Source organism: Pygocentrus nattereri, chromosome 5, assembly GCF_015220715.1.
Source record: "Pygocentrus nattereri isolate fPygNat1 chromosome 5, fPygNat1.pri, whole genome shotgun sequence".
Classification (NCBI taxonomy): Eukaryota; Metazoa; Chordata; class Actinopteri; order Characiformes; family Serrasalmidae; genus Pygocentrus; species Pygocentrus nattereri.
This window is the reverse complement of record NC_051215.1, coordinates 45,236,347-45,256,256: the sequence shown is the minus strand read 5'-3', so window position 1 is coordinate 45,256,256 and position 19,910 is coordinate 45,236,347. Positions and strand designations below refer to the sequence as shown.

General features: G+C 41.0%; 1 protein-coding gene across 10 annotated transcripts in view; it reads right to left on the bottom strand.

Annotated features, from left to right (window-relative positions):
* Positions 1–19,910, bottom strand: part of usp54a (ubiquitin specific peptidase 54a) — a 76,999-nt gene that overhangs the window by 12,094 nt on the left and 44,995 nt on the right. For all 10 annotated transcript variants that reach the window (XM_037538607.1, XM_037538608.1, XM_037538609.1 and 7 more), the window contains 12 exons: positions 17,326–17,418; positions 16,192–16,326; positions 14,444–14,557; positions 14,130–14,212; positions 11,987–12,092; positions 10,509–10,655; positions 8,119–8,268; positions 5,430–5,598; positions 3,089–3,265; positions 2,695–2,871; positions 1,155–1,707; positions 354–490 (listed from right to left, as the gene is read on the bottom strand). In XM_037538607.1, coding sequence (XP_037394504.1) covers positions 354–490; positions 1,155–1,707; positions 2,695–2,871; positions 3,089–3,265; positions 5,430–5,598; positions 8,119–8,268; positions 10,509–10,655; positions 11,987–12,092; positions 14,130–14,212; positions 14,444–14,557; positions 16,192–16,326; positions 17,326–17,418 — 2,041 coding nt within the window. The remainder of the gene's footprint in view (positions 1–353; positions 491–1,154; positions 1,708–2,694; positions 2,872–3,088; positions 3,266–5,429; positions 5,599–8,118; positions 8,269–10,508; positions 10,656–11,986; positions 12,093–14,129; positions 14,213–14,443; positions 14,558–16,191; positions 16,327–17,325; positions 17,419–19,910) is intronic.

Sequence of the window (19,910 nt, the reverse complement as noted above, 5' to 3'; positions counted from 1 at the left end):
TATATATATAAATATATATATATATATATATATATATAAATATATATATATATATATATATATATATATATATATATATATATATATACACATACACACACACATATATATATATATATATATATATACACATACATACATACATACATACATACACACACACATACACGTATGTACTGTGTTCACAGATCATTACATTATGTACATTTTAACAGTATGATAAGGGTTCATTAGACTATGTACAAACACTAGCTAATGACCCAAATGCTTACGTAAACAAATGAAAAGAGACCAAGGCATAAGCAGATCCTTGATGTGTAAACTGTTTTCACAAACAAATGCAGTGTACACACCTAAACTCATGTGACTGCTTCCTTTGACGGATGCTTTAACATCCTGCAGAAGGGCACTGCTGCTCTTGGACTTCTGCACACTCTTCCATGAAGGACCAAGACCAGACGGAGGCTTTATCAAGACCGTATCTTTCAAACTGAGAAACATGAAAGAAGTAATGTTACGTTTGCAAAACACCAGAAAGAAAATTCTTAGCTGAAACCAAGATTTACATTCAGGACATGTCAGAACAGAAGCTGGGGGGCAGGGATCAATTTTCTCTCCATCTATATTTGTTTATTCACCAGTTTCAGGCACCATTAGAGAAAGCTTAGCTTTTTATTTATACTTCTGAATGAAACATTTATCTACACCGTAATAACAAATGCAATTAAATATGTTTTTGTCCCAGACACTTTGTTGTAGACCTATTTCATCTCAACTAGATGGAAAATATGGAACAACATTTTATAACATCAGTTGCTGTGCTAAAGAGCCCTTCCTCAAATAGATGAATCTAATGACTAAGCACTTTGAAAGAAAACCTGAAAAAGAACTTAATCAAAACTTGAACGGCATACTTTTCAAGAATAGAAGTGAATGCTCTACTATTGCAATCATATATCCATTACTATAATGCTGATTTTGCACTTGAGATGTAAACATTCATTAAAAAATAAATAAATAAATAAAAATTTAACATTTCCTTTGTTTTTACGCTTTTGGGAGAAAAAGAAAATTTGGCCTTTTTGTCCTTTAAAAAAAAAGTTTATTGCCTGAAATTTTGGTGCATTCCTGACGTGAAGGGTGCATGAAAGTACCTATTCAAACCGTTACTGGCTGCCTCGTTCAGAGGCATGTCCAGACTAACAGGACTGTTGCTGTTCCTCTCACTGCTCTCATATCCACTCTCCATTCTCTGAATGAGCCGTGGGGGCTGCTCTGACCCCCTTCCCTGGTATGGTGGTAGAGTCTTGGATGCAGCATTGCTGTTGAACGGTGTCTGCCCGAGAGACCCCAGTGACTCTCTCCGTGTCCCCACATCCTCGGGTAGTGAGGTGCCTAATGGGCTGTAGCCAGCCTGTCTGCGCCGCTCCCTGCTGAAAATGCTGTCAATGTTTAGAGCCTCACGGCGAGGCTTCCAGGCTGGCCGGTAGCGCCCCCCAGAGGAGCTGGACTTTGACTCGCTGCTGGTGCTGTCAGCCTCCCAGTCATGACTCTTGGCACCAGAGTCAGGAGGCCCTACTGAGCTGGAGGAGGAGGCTGAAAGAGGTCGACTGAGGATGATGCTGCTCATGGTCTCCTTAAAATCCCGCAGACGGCTGGAGCTCTTGGGAGTGGCGCGAGGGGCCTGCTGCTCTTTTAAAGTCTCCCCTTGAGAAGAACAAAGGCAAGGAGGGTGTCATGTAATTTCTGGAAATTATGCAATTCCATGACAATAAAGTAGATGAAAATAATTATGATTTTTATGATTATGATTACAGGACCAGTACAACACTGACCACTGTTTCTTATTAAAAGCAGTTATCTGGTACTTTAGGGACTGTCACGGTTGGCTCCTCCCAGTCCTGTCCATGTGCTCATGTTTTGGTTTTGTAACTCCGCCCCTGATTGTTATCACCTGTCCCTCATTGTTCCGTGTATTTAAGCCCTGTGTTTGCCCCTTCCGTTTGCCAGTCTTTGAATCTTTGTATCGTTGTACCTGGTCTTTGTTTGTGTTGGTTCTGGTTGTTTTCGTCATGTCTTACCCTCAGCGCCAGGGGATTTGCTGTCTCCGGCTTGGTGGCGTTGGGACACAGCGAACTCGGGCTGCTTTAAAACAGCCGGAGTTTCGTCCCAACGGAACAACCACATGCCGGAGTCTCGCTTACCTGCTGCGTCCTGTGGTGGCCAGTCTTTCTGTAAGGGGGAGCGAGGAGGCGGACGCATACGCTGAGATAAGCGAGATTTATTACGGGCAAATCCAGGGTCGTAGTCAGAACAGTCCAGGGTCAATGAGCCGACACGGACAGATCGAGGGTAAGACATGACGAAAACAACCAGAACCAACACAAACAAAGACCAGGTACAACGATACAAAGATACAAAGACTGGCAAACGGAAGGGGCAAACACAGGGCTTAAATACACGGAACAATGAGGGACAGGTGATAACAATCAGGGGCGGAGTTACAAAACCAAAACAAAACATGAGCACATGGACAGGACTGGGAGGAGCCAACCGTGACAGGGACACAAGTTCCTTTCTATTTCTTCACTGCTTCTTTCCTCTCAAATCATTATCAATAGTGTGATATTCATCGCTTTAAAATTAGGTGTTTGTGTTGTGTTGCAGATCCTGCTGAGCTCTTAAGCTGCATACCCTCACTGTGGTATCCTGCAGAAGACACCTCATCAGTCTTTGAGCCCCGACTCCTTTCTTCAAATCGTCGAGGGCGACTGGCACTCCTCTTCCTGTCAAGGATTCCGTTCTTCCTGTCTGCTGTACCACTTTTTCTGAGTGTGTGCCGCTGTGTGGACTCACTGTCAGTCAAAGGACCTTCACAACATACCACAGTCATAAAATCGACCAAAAAATAGCAGGTGCTTACACAGTAAAGAACATCACATTACAACTCATAGAAATGGCATTATTGTCAAGAGTTAAACAAAAAAAGCTTCATTATAAAAGGATCTAGTACTGTGAGAACATTATGTAAGCTGCTTAAAAGTATGTGAATGTGTGTGCATGCTTGAGTGTATGGACACGCATGTACCTGTAGTGTCTAGGCTGCTGTGTGAGGCAGAGTTTTCAGTGTTGCAGACAACAGTTCCCTGAGAGTCTGAGGAGAAGTGTGAGGCCAACGACTCATGGTGGGAGTGGGAGTGTTTATAGCTATAGCTGTCCGTCGAGGAGTCTGTTCGTGTGTCACTCGAGATGGACGGCTCACGGCCTGATAAAACAAACAATACATCCACAGCTCTAAAGCAGGTATAAAGGCAGATGAGATCAGTACAGTAACTTATAAAGTTGTCAGTTACTAAAGAATGCACAAAGAATATTCAATCAAAGCAGGGTGCACAGACATGATGCAATTCCACAGCAATGATGCAAATGAATATGATTATTTTAAGGCCAATAAAAATTTTAACTAGAATAGTGCTTTCCTGAAGAGATTGCAGAGAGATTGTGCAGCTTAAACGATGTAAGAAGGATTGCTAAAATGGTGCCAGGCAGTTGCTATGGTATTTTACATGGTTGCTAGGGCACTGACAGATAGTTGCTGTGGAATTCCAGGCAGTTGCTGAGGTGCTGTTTGGTGGTTGCTATGGTATCCCAGGGGGTTGCTAGGGTGTTGCAGGAAGGTTGCCATGGCATCCCAGGTGGTTGTTAAGGTGCTGCTAAGCAATAGCCATGGTATCCCAGGCAATTGCTAGAGTGGGGTTAGGTAGTTGCCATGGTATTAACAGGGTGTTTATTAAGTCAATAGGGGGTTGCAATACGTTAAAAATGAAACAAGGAACTGCAAAACAACACAGTGTGTGTCAGTACTACTGGGAGTTAGAGCCGAGGATGAGTATGCACAGTTTGGTAGATGCCGGGTGAAGGAAATAATAGGACTTAGATGGGGGATGGAGTGCCCTGGGATAACAAGCTTGGCTCCCTCTACAGCCCCCCTAAATGAGGAATGAGTCTCCTCACTTATGTCTCTTTGAGAGCCCAAAGCGACAAAGCAGCACACCAAAGTAAAAATACATTTTCCCTTTGAAATCTTTTAGCTGTCTAAGTGTGCTATGTGGTTATATAATTCTAACGATCGTTTAGGCTGGTTGCATTATGTACATGGATAAGTACATTATATACCTACATACATGTATAAAGTTAGTCAGCTAATACAGAAATCTTATAGTATTTGCATGACATTTGTTTTCTGCTCCATTTTCAAAATGAAGAGGAAAAATTATATTTATTTGCACTTCCACAAAAAAAAGAGGAAGTCAAAAAAAAAAAAAAAAAAAAAAAAAATTAGAAAGAGCCAGATCTTTTAAGTGGTGGGGGAATAGCCTAGATGACCACACAGAATGAGCAGGAAGGGTATATTGAAGAAACTGCTTTGGACAGTGAGGACACAGTAAAGCAGGTAGAGACAGAAGGACGTTCTGGAAAGTGAGGCTGAGGGCAAGGTGGAAGCAGAGAGGGGGGGGGGCATCAGGTTTGTGACGTTAAAGAGCTCTCTGTTAGTAAGTTTATAAGGCGTCTATAAATATCTAAGTTTGTGATTGCCCGTAAGGAATTTAAACATGTATGTAATATTCTGATGTATATAAGGTTGACAGACGTTTACTGTAGTGTTACTTTGCTATACAAAACATCTGTGGTATTACACAAATTGAGGTTTTGTTTTTATTTTTTTACTCCAGTCCAGATATCATCAAATGCAGAGATGATCTTCCATCACAGCCAATGTACCCAAGGACTCTGATGGGAGACAGGGGGAGGAGTTTCAAGATGGCCTAGTACAATATCCACCCCTGGCTTGAATTTTCAAAAAAAAAATTGGCTCAGCCTATTGCTTTGTATGCAGACATTAATCCTCACATAAGCTCACAGAACATAGTGAAAACTGCATAAATAAAATAGTGACTTTTGCCCACATTGCACAAATAGCTACTGGCCCCAGCTTGGCCCCCCAGTTCAAATGGTCTACAACCATCACTGTATACAAGCACACCATTCCTGATCAGGACAAACATTTTGGAGTTGATGTCTCAAAAACTGTGGAACGAGTTGGTGACTAAAATCCAGCAAAAGAAAAAAATAAAAGAAAAAGAAAAATCGGATAACAAGTGTTGCTTTGCACAATCACTAATTTAAAAATTCCTTGCCACAGCTGCTAACGTTTGTTCTAGCCTACATCATGTAAACTTTTAGCTCAGATCTGAAGTTAATAATAATAATAATAATGATTACCAAGCTCAGATTCTATTCTGATGTTGTGATTGTTGTGGCCATCTTTGAACATGTATCCAGTAACATACAACTAGCAAAACATGAAAATTAATTTCATTATTTCCTTCAAACGCAAAAATGTTCAAACATTCTGGTAATTCAGCTACCTGAATCCTCGCTGTCATAGTAGGTTTTGGTGTAGTGGTGCAGCTCTAGGCGGGAAGCCAGGTCCTGCACGGACACTGGTGTCCCCCGGGGGTCAGCATAGAGCAGCAGCAGCGGCTGGTAATGGCCCTTTATACAACGGGACACAACATCCCTCCACTTTGGTCCAATCTGTAAGCAAACAGAGAGAGCAAAAGTCAGAGTTTAGTGGAAATACGAAGAATGAGAGAAGAAAATGTCATTATTTCAATTAACCACAAATAAATCACGCTTCTTACCCTTAATTAAAGCATGTTAAGCAACTACAGAAATATAACAGAGACCAGTAAATCACTATAGAGTCCTAGCAGACCACTACAGAGTCCTTATTTAAAGGATAAGACAAAAGCCTGAGACCCTTACCCCCAGCAAAGACTTCCTAAACTGGAGACTTTTTCTACACGCTGTTCACAATCAAATGGAGACAGGATGTCCAGCGTTGAGAGTATCAGATGAGAATGAGTGAGATTGGGTTTGTAATGTAGAGAGAGAGAGAGAGAGAGAGAGAGAGAGAGAGAGAGAGAGAGAGAGAGAGAGAGAGAGAGAGAGCGCGAGAGAGAGAGAGAGAGAGAGAGCGCGAGAGAGCGAGAGAGCGCGAGAGCGAGAGAGAGCGAGAGAGAGCAAGAGCGAGAGAGAGCGAGAGAGAGCAAGAGCGAGAGAGAGCGAGAGAGAGCAAGAGCGAGAGAGAGCGAGAGAGAGCAAGAGCGAGAGTGAGAGAAAAATGTGCAAGTAGGTACAAGAGAGAGCTAAAATGTGTGTGATGGGCTATCAATGGCGTCTGCAGTGTGTCTGCACTGGCCACACCCTGCCCCTGTCCAGCTGGGAGGGATAAACAATAGAGGGATATCCTTGTTTTCAGTGCACTTTTGTCCAGCCCCTGTGTGCCTCACGTGCTGCCTCTGTACTGGTCAGTCACTCTGAAGAGAGCAGGAGAAAAAAGCTGCTTTGTGTGCAATTGTCCTGGATCCAGAGTGCAGGAGTGTTGTTGTGGAGACAAAGCCTTGCTAGGCCCAAACCCAGCGTAGGACGGCACACTGCCTACACATACATACCACAGTGCAACTGAACTTTAGCCGTCGGTCCATGGAACAAACACTGAACTCCAAATTCAAGACCAAGAACTATTTAATATAGCAGTTACCAGAAAATCCATTTTTAAAACTGGTAAAAATGGTCATTTTGAACACTTGCGCAACTCATTATTTACAGCCGTGCTGTATGATCAGAAAGAGGTACCTCCAGAGGCCTTTCTCAGGTTTCCTGACTCCATAACTCTCAAATATAGCAGGCATTAGTCCCAAAATGACATTGGGTGCAGAGCAATTACAGTGTGGGCTAGAAAGGACTGACAGCCAATTATGCAAATGCTCTGACGCACGAAAAGATCTCAAGTGACAGCATTGTGTACCAGCACCAATAGTGTTTTGGGATACAACCGTGGTTCTGTAGAATAAAAAAAAAAATAATAATAATAATAATAAAAAAAAAAAACAAGACTCCTATTTGGAAATCAGTGCTTAGGGAGTATGGGTTTATCCATGCAAAACAACTTTCAGCGTGAAGTTCACTTCATTCATTTGGTCATAGTGGCTGGAATAGAGCGCCGAATCAATAGAAAGGCTACAACATCCCCTCTGCTTCTTCTATGATCCCAAGTTCTATGATGCTTTTAAGACCTTCTGCTGCTTACAGGCTTTTTTGTTTCAGGTATTTAAACTCATAAAGAATTGTGGAGTCTCAAGTATGTGTCATAAATAATGCTTGTTCTAAAATTTTATTAAACCTGGAACACCTCTAATGATACTATACATCTGTTGAGAGAATTCTCAACTGCTTAGGTAATTCTTCTTCAAATTCTGCCTCAGGCTTGTGCCCCAAGCAGCCATAGCAATCAAAAGGATTTACAACTAGAAATCCTTTCAGCTTCTTCTTCTGTAAAACAAAGAAAGCCAACCCAAAACACACTGGGGAACTCCTAGTTCCCTTACCTCCTCATGATGTGAGCAAAGCTGGCTCTTTAGACTACACAGCCTAGTTAGTAGCCAGGTGACAGTCTTAAAGACGGAATTACAGAGTATACTTCTGCTCAAGCTATAAGCACAGGTCACTCTGAATACAGATGTACCAAATCAGCAAAGACATGAAACCAAGATGCCCACATTTTTTCCAAAAACACATCCCTAAAACTTCTGCTCAGATCGCATCCAGGTAATCTTTGAGGTTGCTTAGACATATCAATGTGGTTTAGAGGACTGTGTGACCTACTATAAAATTGCACATAACTTCATAGTGTAGCCAAACACTGTGGTCAGCCACTTTAGATCATTCTACCTTCCTTGCAGAGTCCGGCTCCCTATTATATGTGCGCAGGTTAAAATTGTGATTTCTATTATTTCTATTTTTAAACATACCTTCATTTAGACTGTTGAAGATTAACCATTACATTCAGTATGTGAACAGAAACACAGGTCAACCTGACAGATTCACACATGCCAACACCAACCACTCTAACAATGTTTAACCCAGATTCACAAATGGCTCTGGATTCAAGTAGACCTAAGATAGTCTTACATTAGCCAACCACATCTACATTAGCATGCCAAACGTATCTACTGCATTGAGGCAAAAAAAAGACAACGTATGAAATATTACCTCTTTGACATGTGCGTCATCAAAATACATCCACTTGCGGATCTTAGTCTGGAAGAAAAATGTGGAGTAGTGTTTGCCGTAGTAACACACCATGCCCACTAGGTAGAGCTCCGCCTGCCTGGCTTTCTCCTCAGTCACCCTGTAGAAAAGCTGACAGAAACATCGGAAAGCACAGGTCATTTACACACTCAAACAATATGAAACGAATACACACTAGATATGTTTCTATAGTCAAAAATAATAGTATACCAGGAAACTCAATACACAGAATACTCGTTTTGTAGACACTTTGAATATTTTTAGAAATGCAGAGCAGCACTGGTTCAAGAAGGTCCCCATGATTCTTTTTGATGTTTATACAGCTGCTTTAGTGCATTATTGTTGTGAGGATCAAAGACATGATGCCCACTTAGATTGTCAAAAAAACGAAAAACATAACTCTACAAATTAATGCTACACCATCATGCAAAGTGGCATCATCAAGGCACACAATACGGTGATATAATATCTAACCATGATAAATGGTTAGGTAATTATCAGGTATATTAAATATTTATATTGGTGCATGTCTAACACACATGCCCACACAAAGAGAAAAAAATGGCAACTGATATTAACCAGTAACAACCCCTGATGGCAGAGTGTAATTCTATTAATTTAGTCATTCACATGACGCTGTTTTAAACAAGAGGAGCAACATGTCTCGTACTTAAAAAGAAGCAGGACATCCTTTTTGAAGAAGGTTGACATTTGATTGACAAGTAGGTAAACAAGACATTGGTTTAAGTGGATGACAACGGCCAAAACCACTGAAAAACATTTCCTAACAGACTTATATAATCAAAAACAGAAATGACAGAAAATAGTTCTACAGCAAAACAAGAAAGAACACAATCAATTATTTAATAACTTTAATTAATTAATTCACCATATTTCCATAGTGAAGACAGACTAGAAAGAAACCTGATTGGTCAGCTTTGATGGCATATGGCCTTTTTACAGAAGTACAGCTGAAAAGCTGAAAGTTTCTCAAGGTAAACACAGTTTAAAAACAGCAGCTGGGAGTGCTTTCAGTCATGGCACACACTGCATCGAAGATAACAATGAAAAAAAGCATGCTTTAAAAAGCTTTAAAAATGGCATCATCTGAACATACCTCTCAGCTTTAAAGCACATCTTACTCTGTGTGCATGCACTTATTATCCTTAGTTACTTTCCGTGATGCTGCAAGCCTGTTTGTTTCTATTTGTTTCATCTTCGTTTCCATCAGCACTCACTCAGAGTCATCGTCTCCAATGACCACACACACACACACACAAACACCTTTTCCACCTTCTATTACTGGGTCACACACCATTTAAATTACCTAGGCGTCAAATGCTCTTTTACAGCTCTGTCATGGTCAAAAATTCCCAAGCTTTCTGATTTTCTGGACCACAGACCTCACTGCCTGACCCAGATAGAAGTCTAATATTAGACCAAGAAGACTCATAAGAATGACCAGTCATTCATTCAGTCATTCTTTCTGTTTAAAACCAGATGGAGCTCTGGGTGTAAAGCTGGGGTGTGTGTGTGTGTGTGTGTGTGTGTGTGTGCACTAGGGGTGTGCTCAAATATCAATTCAGCAATATAGCATGTATAAGGTCATGGCAATACAAGTATTGATACAGTGCTGGTTATATTGATATTTATGAATTTAAACTGAAACTAATACTGCATTCAAGAGCATTTCACTCGGATCAGCTCTGGAGAAAAACAGAGCGCAGTTTATTTACTGGCTTATCGTCTGCTATAGTGAGTTAATAGTCTGCAGCTGCTATGAGCAGTGCTTAGCTGTTAGTACTTTGGCGACATGTTTGCAAGACTGCTTCTGCTGTTAAAAACTAAACTGAAGATGTTAGCGTGCTGTGAATGATCGGTGATGTGTTTGTGACCATTTAGTTGTTCACTGATAGTTTTAGAGCCATAGTCTCTCTTGCACGTGCATATGTGCCCAAAGACTGACTACTACTGTGTTGTTGTTGCCACCTCTGTGATAAACAGTGCAGAAAGTTCACTGCATCTCTGCGCTCTGGCCATCACCTCAGAGTAAACCACACTTACAGTTTTTAAAAGATCCTCCAGCATGATTTATTCATTATTCATGTGTTTTTTTAATAAGATCATTTTTAAGGTAAGAAGTAATACAAAAATCTGTAATCATTATTTCTGTGGTTTCAGAAGAAAATTTTACGTAAACACTGACCAAAAACATCTGTCCTGCATTGCATCATATCATAACTCTTGAATCGTGATCCGTATTGTGTCGTGAAGTTGCTGACAATAACCAGCCCTAATGTATGCACATGTGCCTGTTCTTGCATGTCTTGGTGGGGTGGGGTTGGTCTTACATCTCCGAGGCGCAGGATGGTGCCCAGGCTGTGGATAACATCCTCAGCTAGGTCAGAATGGTCAGAATCCCACACCAGCCCAATGGTGATGATCTCTGGAGAGTTCATGAGCACACGACGAATACGTAGCTTCTCTCCACAATTTCCCTGTGTATGTATGAAAGAGAAAGAGAGCAACAAAGAGAGAGAAATTCACCAATTTTAAAAATTGTCATTTTAAAATACAAATCTGTGACTCTGGAGCCAGAGCCATTTCCAATAACCAAAGACAAGCAGAACAAAAAAGTTTATTCCGAGGTTAAGGGTTTCATGAGTTTAACAAATGCTCTACAATACTTTTAGCTATAAAGTGCAAATTAATCATTACTAAGTGCTACACCACCTCCAGGACAGGAGTTTAGTAAAACCGTGTATATGGATGTTTTAGAGAGTGCTGTGCTCTGTCTTTTGAAAGACCCTGTTGTTGTTGTTGTGCTTACGGAAAGAAACAGAAACACTCATCACTCCATGGCTGCCATCTTAACCTGATTCCTCACAACCAGGAACAAACATTTTGCTCTGTGTGTGTGTTTGTGTGTGAGAAACCAGGGTAGGGAGCAGGCTGCTTACAGACCCCCTGATAGGTAGGGGGTGTGTGTGCCAAATCTGCAGTGAAGAGTGAGGGCTTTCTCACAGCGAGAATTCCCTCTCTCACACACAGCCGAAAGCTACAGAAACGTATATTTTCACCATTAATTTCACTACATTTGAAGCTGAAACTCCAAAGCCTTTGGTGAGAGAGCAGAGAATGCTACAGAATAATATTTTGCACACAAATGTTTCCACATAGTGTTTAAATGACTGATTCATTAGAGCGCAGTCACGTAACATATAGATCACTGCTTCGCTCAGTTTTAGTTGTTCAGTGCCTTTTATGACAAACCACCTCAGGAGTAGGAGTGCTTAGTGCTTATTAGTTTTTCTGATCATGAATTAGCTCTAGATCAAGGCTGCTCTTTGAAAACCAGCACAAAGTAAAAGTGGATGCAGAGTTGCCAATGAAATGCATTTCAAATAATTTCTCAATCATTTTTAGCCAATGTAACTGCCACTGAATGTTTGTATGCTTTTTTTTGTTTTTTTTAGTTATTGTAATTATAATTATTAGTGATTGTAATTGTAATTAGTAGAGCAAGTGAGCAATGGGGGAGGGTGAGAGAGAGAAAGAGGGGAGAAGTATGAGAGAGACACACACATACATAAGCCTGGCCACCAAGGCCATCAGACAAAATAAAATTCCACTCATCCTTTCTTGGTGATTAATGAACAGGGACACTCCCAATCCAACAATTCAAACACAACACTGCAGAGAGAGAGAGAGAGAGAGAGAGAGAGAGAGAGAGAGAGAGAGAGAGAGAGAGAGAGAGAGAGAGAGAGAGAGAGAGAGAGAGAGAGAGAGAGAGAGAGAGAGAGAGAGAGAGAGAGAGAGAGACACTCACAGGACAGTTGCGGAGGTCTCCCATAGTGCTTGCATTCCTCAGCAACTCCCCAAACATGTCTGGAGTTGGCTTCTCCCTGCTCTCCAGCATCCGTACAGCCTGATTACTGCAGACAAACAGTTTAGTTCTGAGTATATTTTCTTTGTTTTTTTTTTTCTTTTTCTTATACATAAATACGTGCATATAAATAGACATTGACATAAAAGCAAACAAACAATGTCATCAAGGACAAAATGCAATACAACAACAAAAACAATAATAATTGATTGGAAAAATGTGTATATATGATTGTGCCTGCAAGGTGACTTCTCATTGCTGTTTGCCCTCATTCTGCAAGGCTTCTGGGAGCAGTGAAACACACACACACAAACACACACACACACATCAAACAGACTGCACTGCAGAAGCAAAACTACCCCTTTCCTTGCCACAGACTTGGGCTGGTCTGCAGGGACAGGCACATTCTGTTGGAAACCTGCAACCAGGATAAGCTCCTCCTGAAGTGTGAGTGTGTGTGTGTGTGTGTGTGTGTGTGTGTGTGGGTGTGTGTACCAATCAGTGAGCACACTCACCCACCCCTACTCGCGCTACAAAATATTTTCTAGCACTTTATCTGGCAGTATTTTTTCCACCATGTGCTCTCTCTGTATGAGGCAGTGAAGCAATGGCTGACTCTGCACTGGATGTGACCCAAACCTCTCGTACCCCAGTGTCTCATCCCATCACACTCTGGAAAGATCCATAGTCCATTACAGACTTTATGTGGTTCAGTGCTTATACTTCGTCAGTCATTTTCCTGTAATATATAACTCTGGGAGTAATGGAAACTGAGCTTGGGATAGAATTTTTAAAGGTTGCCATATCTTACTCTTAATGGCAGTGTTGCTGCTGCAGGGTAATACACAAAAATGGGCATCAAAGAGACCCAGTGCATGTTCTAGATAGGAATGGGCATTCTAGGCAAAACTGTTATTTGACTTTTTGAAGCAATATTCAATAAACAGTCCATGATTTTTTTTTATTATGAAAATATTTTTTAGCCCAACTATATCCATGATGATATGTAAAGGTTAAAACTCAAACCTTTGTTGCAATACCAGCTCATATGATAAAATACATCCTAGAAGAGAAATGCTGTATATTTACCCATCTTAAAGCATTGAGGGCAGAAGTTATTTTCTTGCGAGAATCACATTTACACAACATAGATCACATTAGACTTAAAAAAAAAAAACATGGATTGGCCAAATTTTTAATTCCAGTTTCAATGCAAGAAACCGGGGTACTGCTATTCTGTTTTCAGCCCAAAACATCGTCTCTGACCCTCAGGGAAGATGGTTTTCTGTTCCATACTCCAGTACTCCTTATAAACATTTACGCCCCTAACTGGGACAATGTTGACTTTGCACATAAAATAATTTTTTCCATAGCCGAAATAAATACCCACAAATTAATTTTTGGAGGAGAACTAAACTGCATGATGGACCCTGTGTTGGGCCATTCTAATCCAAAAACATTTAAATTTGCTATATATATATATATATATATATATATATTTTTTTTTTTTTTTTTTTTTTTTTTTTAAGTTCTGGCTATGATGTAAAATAAGACATTTGTGTAAACCCACAAATAAAAAAATTTTAAAATACTGTAAGATACTCAAAGATATGCTTCTGCACTGTATTCGTTCAAGTGGCACTATATTTTACCTTTAGCCTTAGAAAAAGCACAGGCTTGGCTATGAGAACGTGTCACCTGCTTCTGACTGCAGGCCTGTGGAATTGAGAACACCACTGGCACAATTAATAAGCGGTAATGCAGAGCACTGCTATTCCCCAGGAGGGCTGAGGTTTAACCTTGCCTGTTGGCTGCTTTTAACTATCAAGAGAAATGTTTCCCTTTGGATGCATGTCCCCATGATGCCTTTTGATGTGACAGAACAGCCATTTGCTCTGCTGAGAGAAAGGCAGGTGCTCTGAGCAGCCTGTAATTTCCAGACCTGAAGAAGTCTGAAGTTTACAGGTACTCTTTAAGCAAATGACTGCCAATTGACTTCAGCCTTCAAATGCAACATTAAGCAGACAGCTGCTTCTGGCCTAGGAGACATGCTGAGGTGCCACCAGCAAGAGATTTCAATACTTACCAGAGAGAGGTGGTGGAGATGTAGTGCACCATCTGAATGAAGGGCAGTGGGTCTGACGATGCTCCGCAGCTACCGCAAACACACTGAGGGAAGAAAGAGGACATTGGTATGTGCATAAAATATGTTGCTGCAGCACAACAAGAAAAAGAAGTATGAAGTTATGTCTGATACAAAAAAAAAAATTTACTAGCTGGAGGGCAAATGGGACAAGCATGCAGCAAAACTTTGGAAACATACAAAAATAAAAGAGAGAATGAAAAATAGGAAAAGAAATGTAAGGGAGAAAGTGGTACTCCGAAGGGGGATGATCTCACCTGCTCAAAGAGTGTCATGGCAAACTTCTGGTGTGGAATGCAGTGTTTGGCTGTACAGATGTCCTCCTTGGACTCATCCGCAATGTGAAAGTGGATACGCATTAGGATGTTCTCCTGTGAGCGGTACAGAGAAAAAGAGCCAGAGTCATTTTAAAATGGTGTTTACATGTCAGTATTTGAGCGTCCCCATGAGACCCCATTTAAAAAGCAATATTAAGGTTTCAGTGGGGCGTAACTACCTAAGGGCTCATCCTCTGGAGATCACAATTTCAGTCCCTGGTGATGCCACAGCCACTTATGTCTAAGAGTTCAAGACAGCATAATTGGTCCTGCTTTCTGGGTGCAAAGGTTGGCACTCCCTCCATTACTCAGAATCACAAGGGACTATTAGCTCAGTTATTCAAGATAAACAATGAGCACTATCATTGATATTGATCTTGATGTTAACCACTGCTATTGAGATGCAGGTACGACACATGTGGTAGATGTCTTCAGGTAACTCAGGGAAAGCACGTACCAGCTCTTGCACTCACCTCAGCTTGGAACAGTCATGTAATGGGGGAGCCCTAGCTAGAGGAAGGAACAGGCAATAACTAAACTGAAGAAGAAACCTGAAATAAGCAAAATATACAAGTTTTGTATTTGATGAACTGCAACAACTGCCCACTACATAATGAGAACATGACAGGGAGAAAAGACAATACAGGACGACAGGAAGGAAAAGCCTAAAGCAGGATCATGTTCAAATAAATGAAAGACTTTCATAGAACATGAGACACTGAAATATGAGCCAAGAGAAGAGCAGACAGACACTCTGTCCTTCATGCTTCATGCAAATCGATTCTTGCGGTCACAAGGATTGTAGGTAAGGCTCTCGCAGCTCTTTCTGCTTTGAGGCAACAGGAGCACTTGTCTCCATGTGGAAAGAGGCACTATTCACTGAGCTCCCAGTAAATACAATGGTCAGAGAACAATAACCACAAGAAAAAGAAGAAACACTGCAAATAGTAGACTCCAGCTGCAGCTGCTGGTGGTTAGCATAGCCCACAGACCCAGTGCTGGAGCTAGAGGCTTGTACAGAGGCAGAAAGCCAATCCTTTGGCTGACTGCCTACATATGCCACAGCTTTAGAAATGTGCTTATCAGGAGGAAATACAGTAACTGCAAGCTCACTTTTAATGTTGGAGGAAAAAAAAAAAAAAAGAGAGGCAATGTACGATCAAACACAATTCTTCCTTCTGCTTCCCTTGATGGATCCAAGGCACCAACAAATGCCAGCCAAGATAAACGGAGAGATGGCACTGTGGTATGAGAGCAGAGGCTTCTGCTCCAAGCTGCTGCTCTCCAAGCACGATGACTTTTTTCCAGAGGACTTTTAACTCGAAAATGTAATTGGCCATTCCAGGGCTTGTGCTTATGACAAGAGGATGGGGTGGATAGGAGAGCATGAGGAGGAGAGATACAGAAAGGGATAAAGCCCTAATAAGGATGATCACTGACTCCTCTTTGGGCTTTCGAATGATGTTTTTCCACACTTTTAACAAGTAACACGATGCTGAAACAATACATTCTTGTTTATGTCTGTTCAAACATATACCATTTATCCAGTTCATTCTGAATTCTGCTTTTTTCTCGGCAGACTAGTTATACTGACGCACATAAACAGGTTGACACTGACTAATTCAATTCGATTAAGCCTATTCACGCCTAAATTCCACCTGAGTCTGTCTAGCTTTAATGACACTTACAAAACACTCAGCAGCGTCGTCCATGATGCCCAGCTGGAATCGCTGTTCGTCCTGGAAGGTCTTGGCCAGAGCAGTGCGCAGGGCATCTGATGGCAGCACCTTCTCACTGCTGAATTGGAACTGGGCAAAGATGCTCTGCAACAAAACAAAACTTTATATGAGTCCTAGAAAATTGCCATAAACAAAAGAGATAAACAGGAAAAAGTAAAACAAAGCTATAAGATGTGAGGTTTTGTCCTAATACAAGTATCTGTAACTCTAGTGACATATGAATGAAAAATGAATGAAATATTAGAAACAACAGAATCTAGGCAGACAAAAGGAGAATGGGGAAACGGAGAATAGAAGGAAGTCTGTCAAAATAAGAAAAGTTCAAGCTAGAGTCTAGATGATGACTTGTACATCTGTGAAGATTGCCCCATTAGTGCTAAATGATATATACAGGTTCTAACATAAGCTACCATCCAGACGGCGTCTTTTTCAGGGCAGGCCGTTCTTATTTCATCAAGACAATGCCAAACCACTTCACACATACTGCACCAGCATGATTCCATAGTAAGAGAGTCCAGGTGCTAACTAGCCTGCCTGCAGTCCAGCCTGCCACCCACTGAAAATATCTGTGTGTGTATACACATACACACACAAACATATATATATGTGCGATGGCCTGTATTTCCTGTCAAGTAATTGCGTTTCTCATGGAAAATACTGCTGGCACTCTAACCCATTAGATAGAATGTACTGAAAAATAGAGCAAACGCAGACACAAAGAAGAAAAAGTGAGTGCTAGAGAGAAAAAAAGACTGGAGTAGGGGAGAAATAACTGGGGCTGCCTAAACTCCCATCTGTCATATGGATGATACATCTAAAAGAATACAGCAAGTGTTACAACCAAAATTGTATGTTTCCATTCCAGAAAACCTGAACACAGATGAAATGAATAAATTAAAATTGCAATTTTTGTCTCCACATAATTTCAAGTAGCTATGAAATATCCACTTGTTCCTTAGACAAGCAAAGCCTGTGCAAGAAAGCCACAAATATAGTTCAATGGCAATGCAAGCATCCACCGAATTAATTTAATTTCTAGTTCTAAACTGGTGAGCTACTCTTTAACCCCTGTGCCTGCTTTACCTTGAGAGCACAGAAGATGCACGAGTCCTCCATGCACTTGTGTGTCGTTAGTTGCCGGAAACTTCTGCGGAAAATATCCAGATGCCAGAGGACCTGTCAGAGAAAGATAAAACATGACAAAATGCTTCATGAAACACAGCATTCAACTCACCAGCCCATCTGTGAATGACTGCAGGAGCGATGGAAGTAAAGCAGGGAATGAGGAAGGTTTTTAGTAATTCTGAGACATGAGCAGGAAAAGGCATGTGTCAAATGCTCTCCTATAGTCCTCCAGAATGTCTGAGCAGCATATGCCATCAAAAATGCAACATACTCCAGCAACGCTTTCTGTTCTGAAGTCCCTGATGGTGCTTCTCATTCCTTAGGAAGTAAGACATCCAACCAGCCCCAGTTAAGAAAACAAGATGATTTCTGTTATAGTGCCCCTTGGTTTGTACTCCATCAAAGTCCACACAAAACCATACCTGATGGAAGATTCTGCTGAATCCTGAATCCACAACAAAAGAGTAAAGTACAACTCTGAAACCCTGCCTATCCCTTGCTCTGGCTTCTCTATTAGGAAAAGCACAGATGCTTCACATATCACTTGTCAGGCATCTTATGTATTTAATAATACCTGCAGGAAAGGATGCCCGCTTGAGTGGGGAGAGAGAGAGGGAGAGGGAGGGAGAGAGAGAGAGAGAGAGCGCGAGAGACTGACATAAAATAAAAAAAAACCCAAGGAGTGGAGGAGATTAAGCAGTAGTTTTCCAGGTAAGGCATGATGCGGAGTGTCAGCAGAACAAACACTGCTCTGATAGCTTTCTGCTGGTCAGGACCGTCCTTCATACAAATACACTGACTACAGACATCTGCCCATGTAGAGATGACTCCAGGCGGGAACCTGACCACACTCGTGTGACCCGTGTGCGGGCAGCCTGTGCCACAGCCCTGCTGCTCCCTGTGTGCATGTCAGTGCAATCGAATGCTGAATTATAGAGAGAGCTGTCAGTCCCTGTTAACACAACAGTCTGAATGCTGCCTCACCTCTCTCATCTTTCTTGTACAGATGTTTACCTTGTCTGTTACTCCTCTTCATCAATTAACCTTGGTTAGCAAGGGCAACCATTCTATAAAATGCTATTTAAAGCCTACCACAGTTTCCAAGCACAGAATTTAAGTAAGGATAGGACAAGCCTCAGGAGGCGTTTGTGTCTTCTTTCAAGTATAAATAACTGATCTCACAGCAAGTGTATAATCAAATTCAAGCCCCAACTCAAGTGTGAAAAGGAACTTTTCTGCTCAAGCATAAGTAAAGGCTGACAGAAAGTGCGCCATCTGAGCACAACTGTTTGATTGGAGCAAGGAGAAATATGTCTCTGCTCATCTTTCAGGCTTAAGAAAAGCAGCTGTTCTGAGCCTCATTCCTGCCCACTGCCTGATGCTGTTCTCTACTGTTTTTCTGTTCACATTAGTCAAAAACTGGGATGGACAAAGAAGAACAAAGTACTAAAAGAAATGGAGTCATATCCAATGATTCATCCTTTCTTTTAGCTACTTGTTTGACATTACAAATGAAATTCTGCATGCATATATATCATTTACATTATGATAGTACATCATTGAGGTCGAGTTCTATACAAAAAAGAGTGCCACTGACTAAAGAATAAGTGGGCAGTCGTGGGCTGGAGGTTAGGGAACCAGCCATGTGACCGGAAGATGGCCAGTTCAATCCCCTCGGATGACAGTCCATGACTGAACTGCCCTTGAGCAAGACACCTAACCCCCAATTGCTCCCCGGGCGCCGTGGATAGGGCTGCCCACTTTTATTTTCAACTGAAAATGATTAGAAGGTGTCATTTTGTGTTGTCTGCTGAAAGAGAAAAGCTGTCAAACACATTACATAAAAAAGGTATACAACAAAGAATTTTGTGAAGTCATAGACACTTCATCAATGAGGAGTAAAGTAATAGTTATTAAAGTTTATTCCTTCCCAACGTTTTTTTCTTCTTCTATACTTGTGAGTGCAGATACTTTCAAATAGTTTGAGCAGCAATAGATTGAACTATTCAGGCATGTGAATCTATTTCCCGGTTTCTATGAGGGACATTAGATGATTCGTAATCTCTGTTAATACTATGCATCAAGCAGAGGTACAACACAAAAGAACTTCTCCATTACAGATTTGATATTATTTAAAAAAAAAAAAAAAAAAAAAAAAAAAAAAAATCACATCCTGCTGAATATGCAGAAAAGCACAAAACAACACAAAGCAAAGAAAAATATTTACATTTACAGCATTTAGCATGTTGGAGCATCACCAATTTGCTTCCTTACAGCATCACTGCTCTAACAATTGGAAATATCCACAATGGATCACCAAGTCTCATGATTTGCCTACACTCCATATCAATCTATAAAAACAAACCAAAGCATGTCGCTGTTGTCAGAACAAAACCTCATCTACATTTTGTTCTTTTTCAGTTTTTGACATAATTTGAAAATTCCTGTTGTCCTTTACACATGTGGAAATTCCATGATGAACGGACCAAAAGGAATGGCCAAAAATCAGTTGGAAAAAATTCTGGTTCCACTGAATGCTTTAA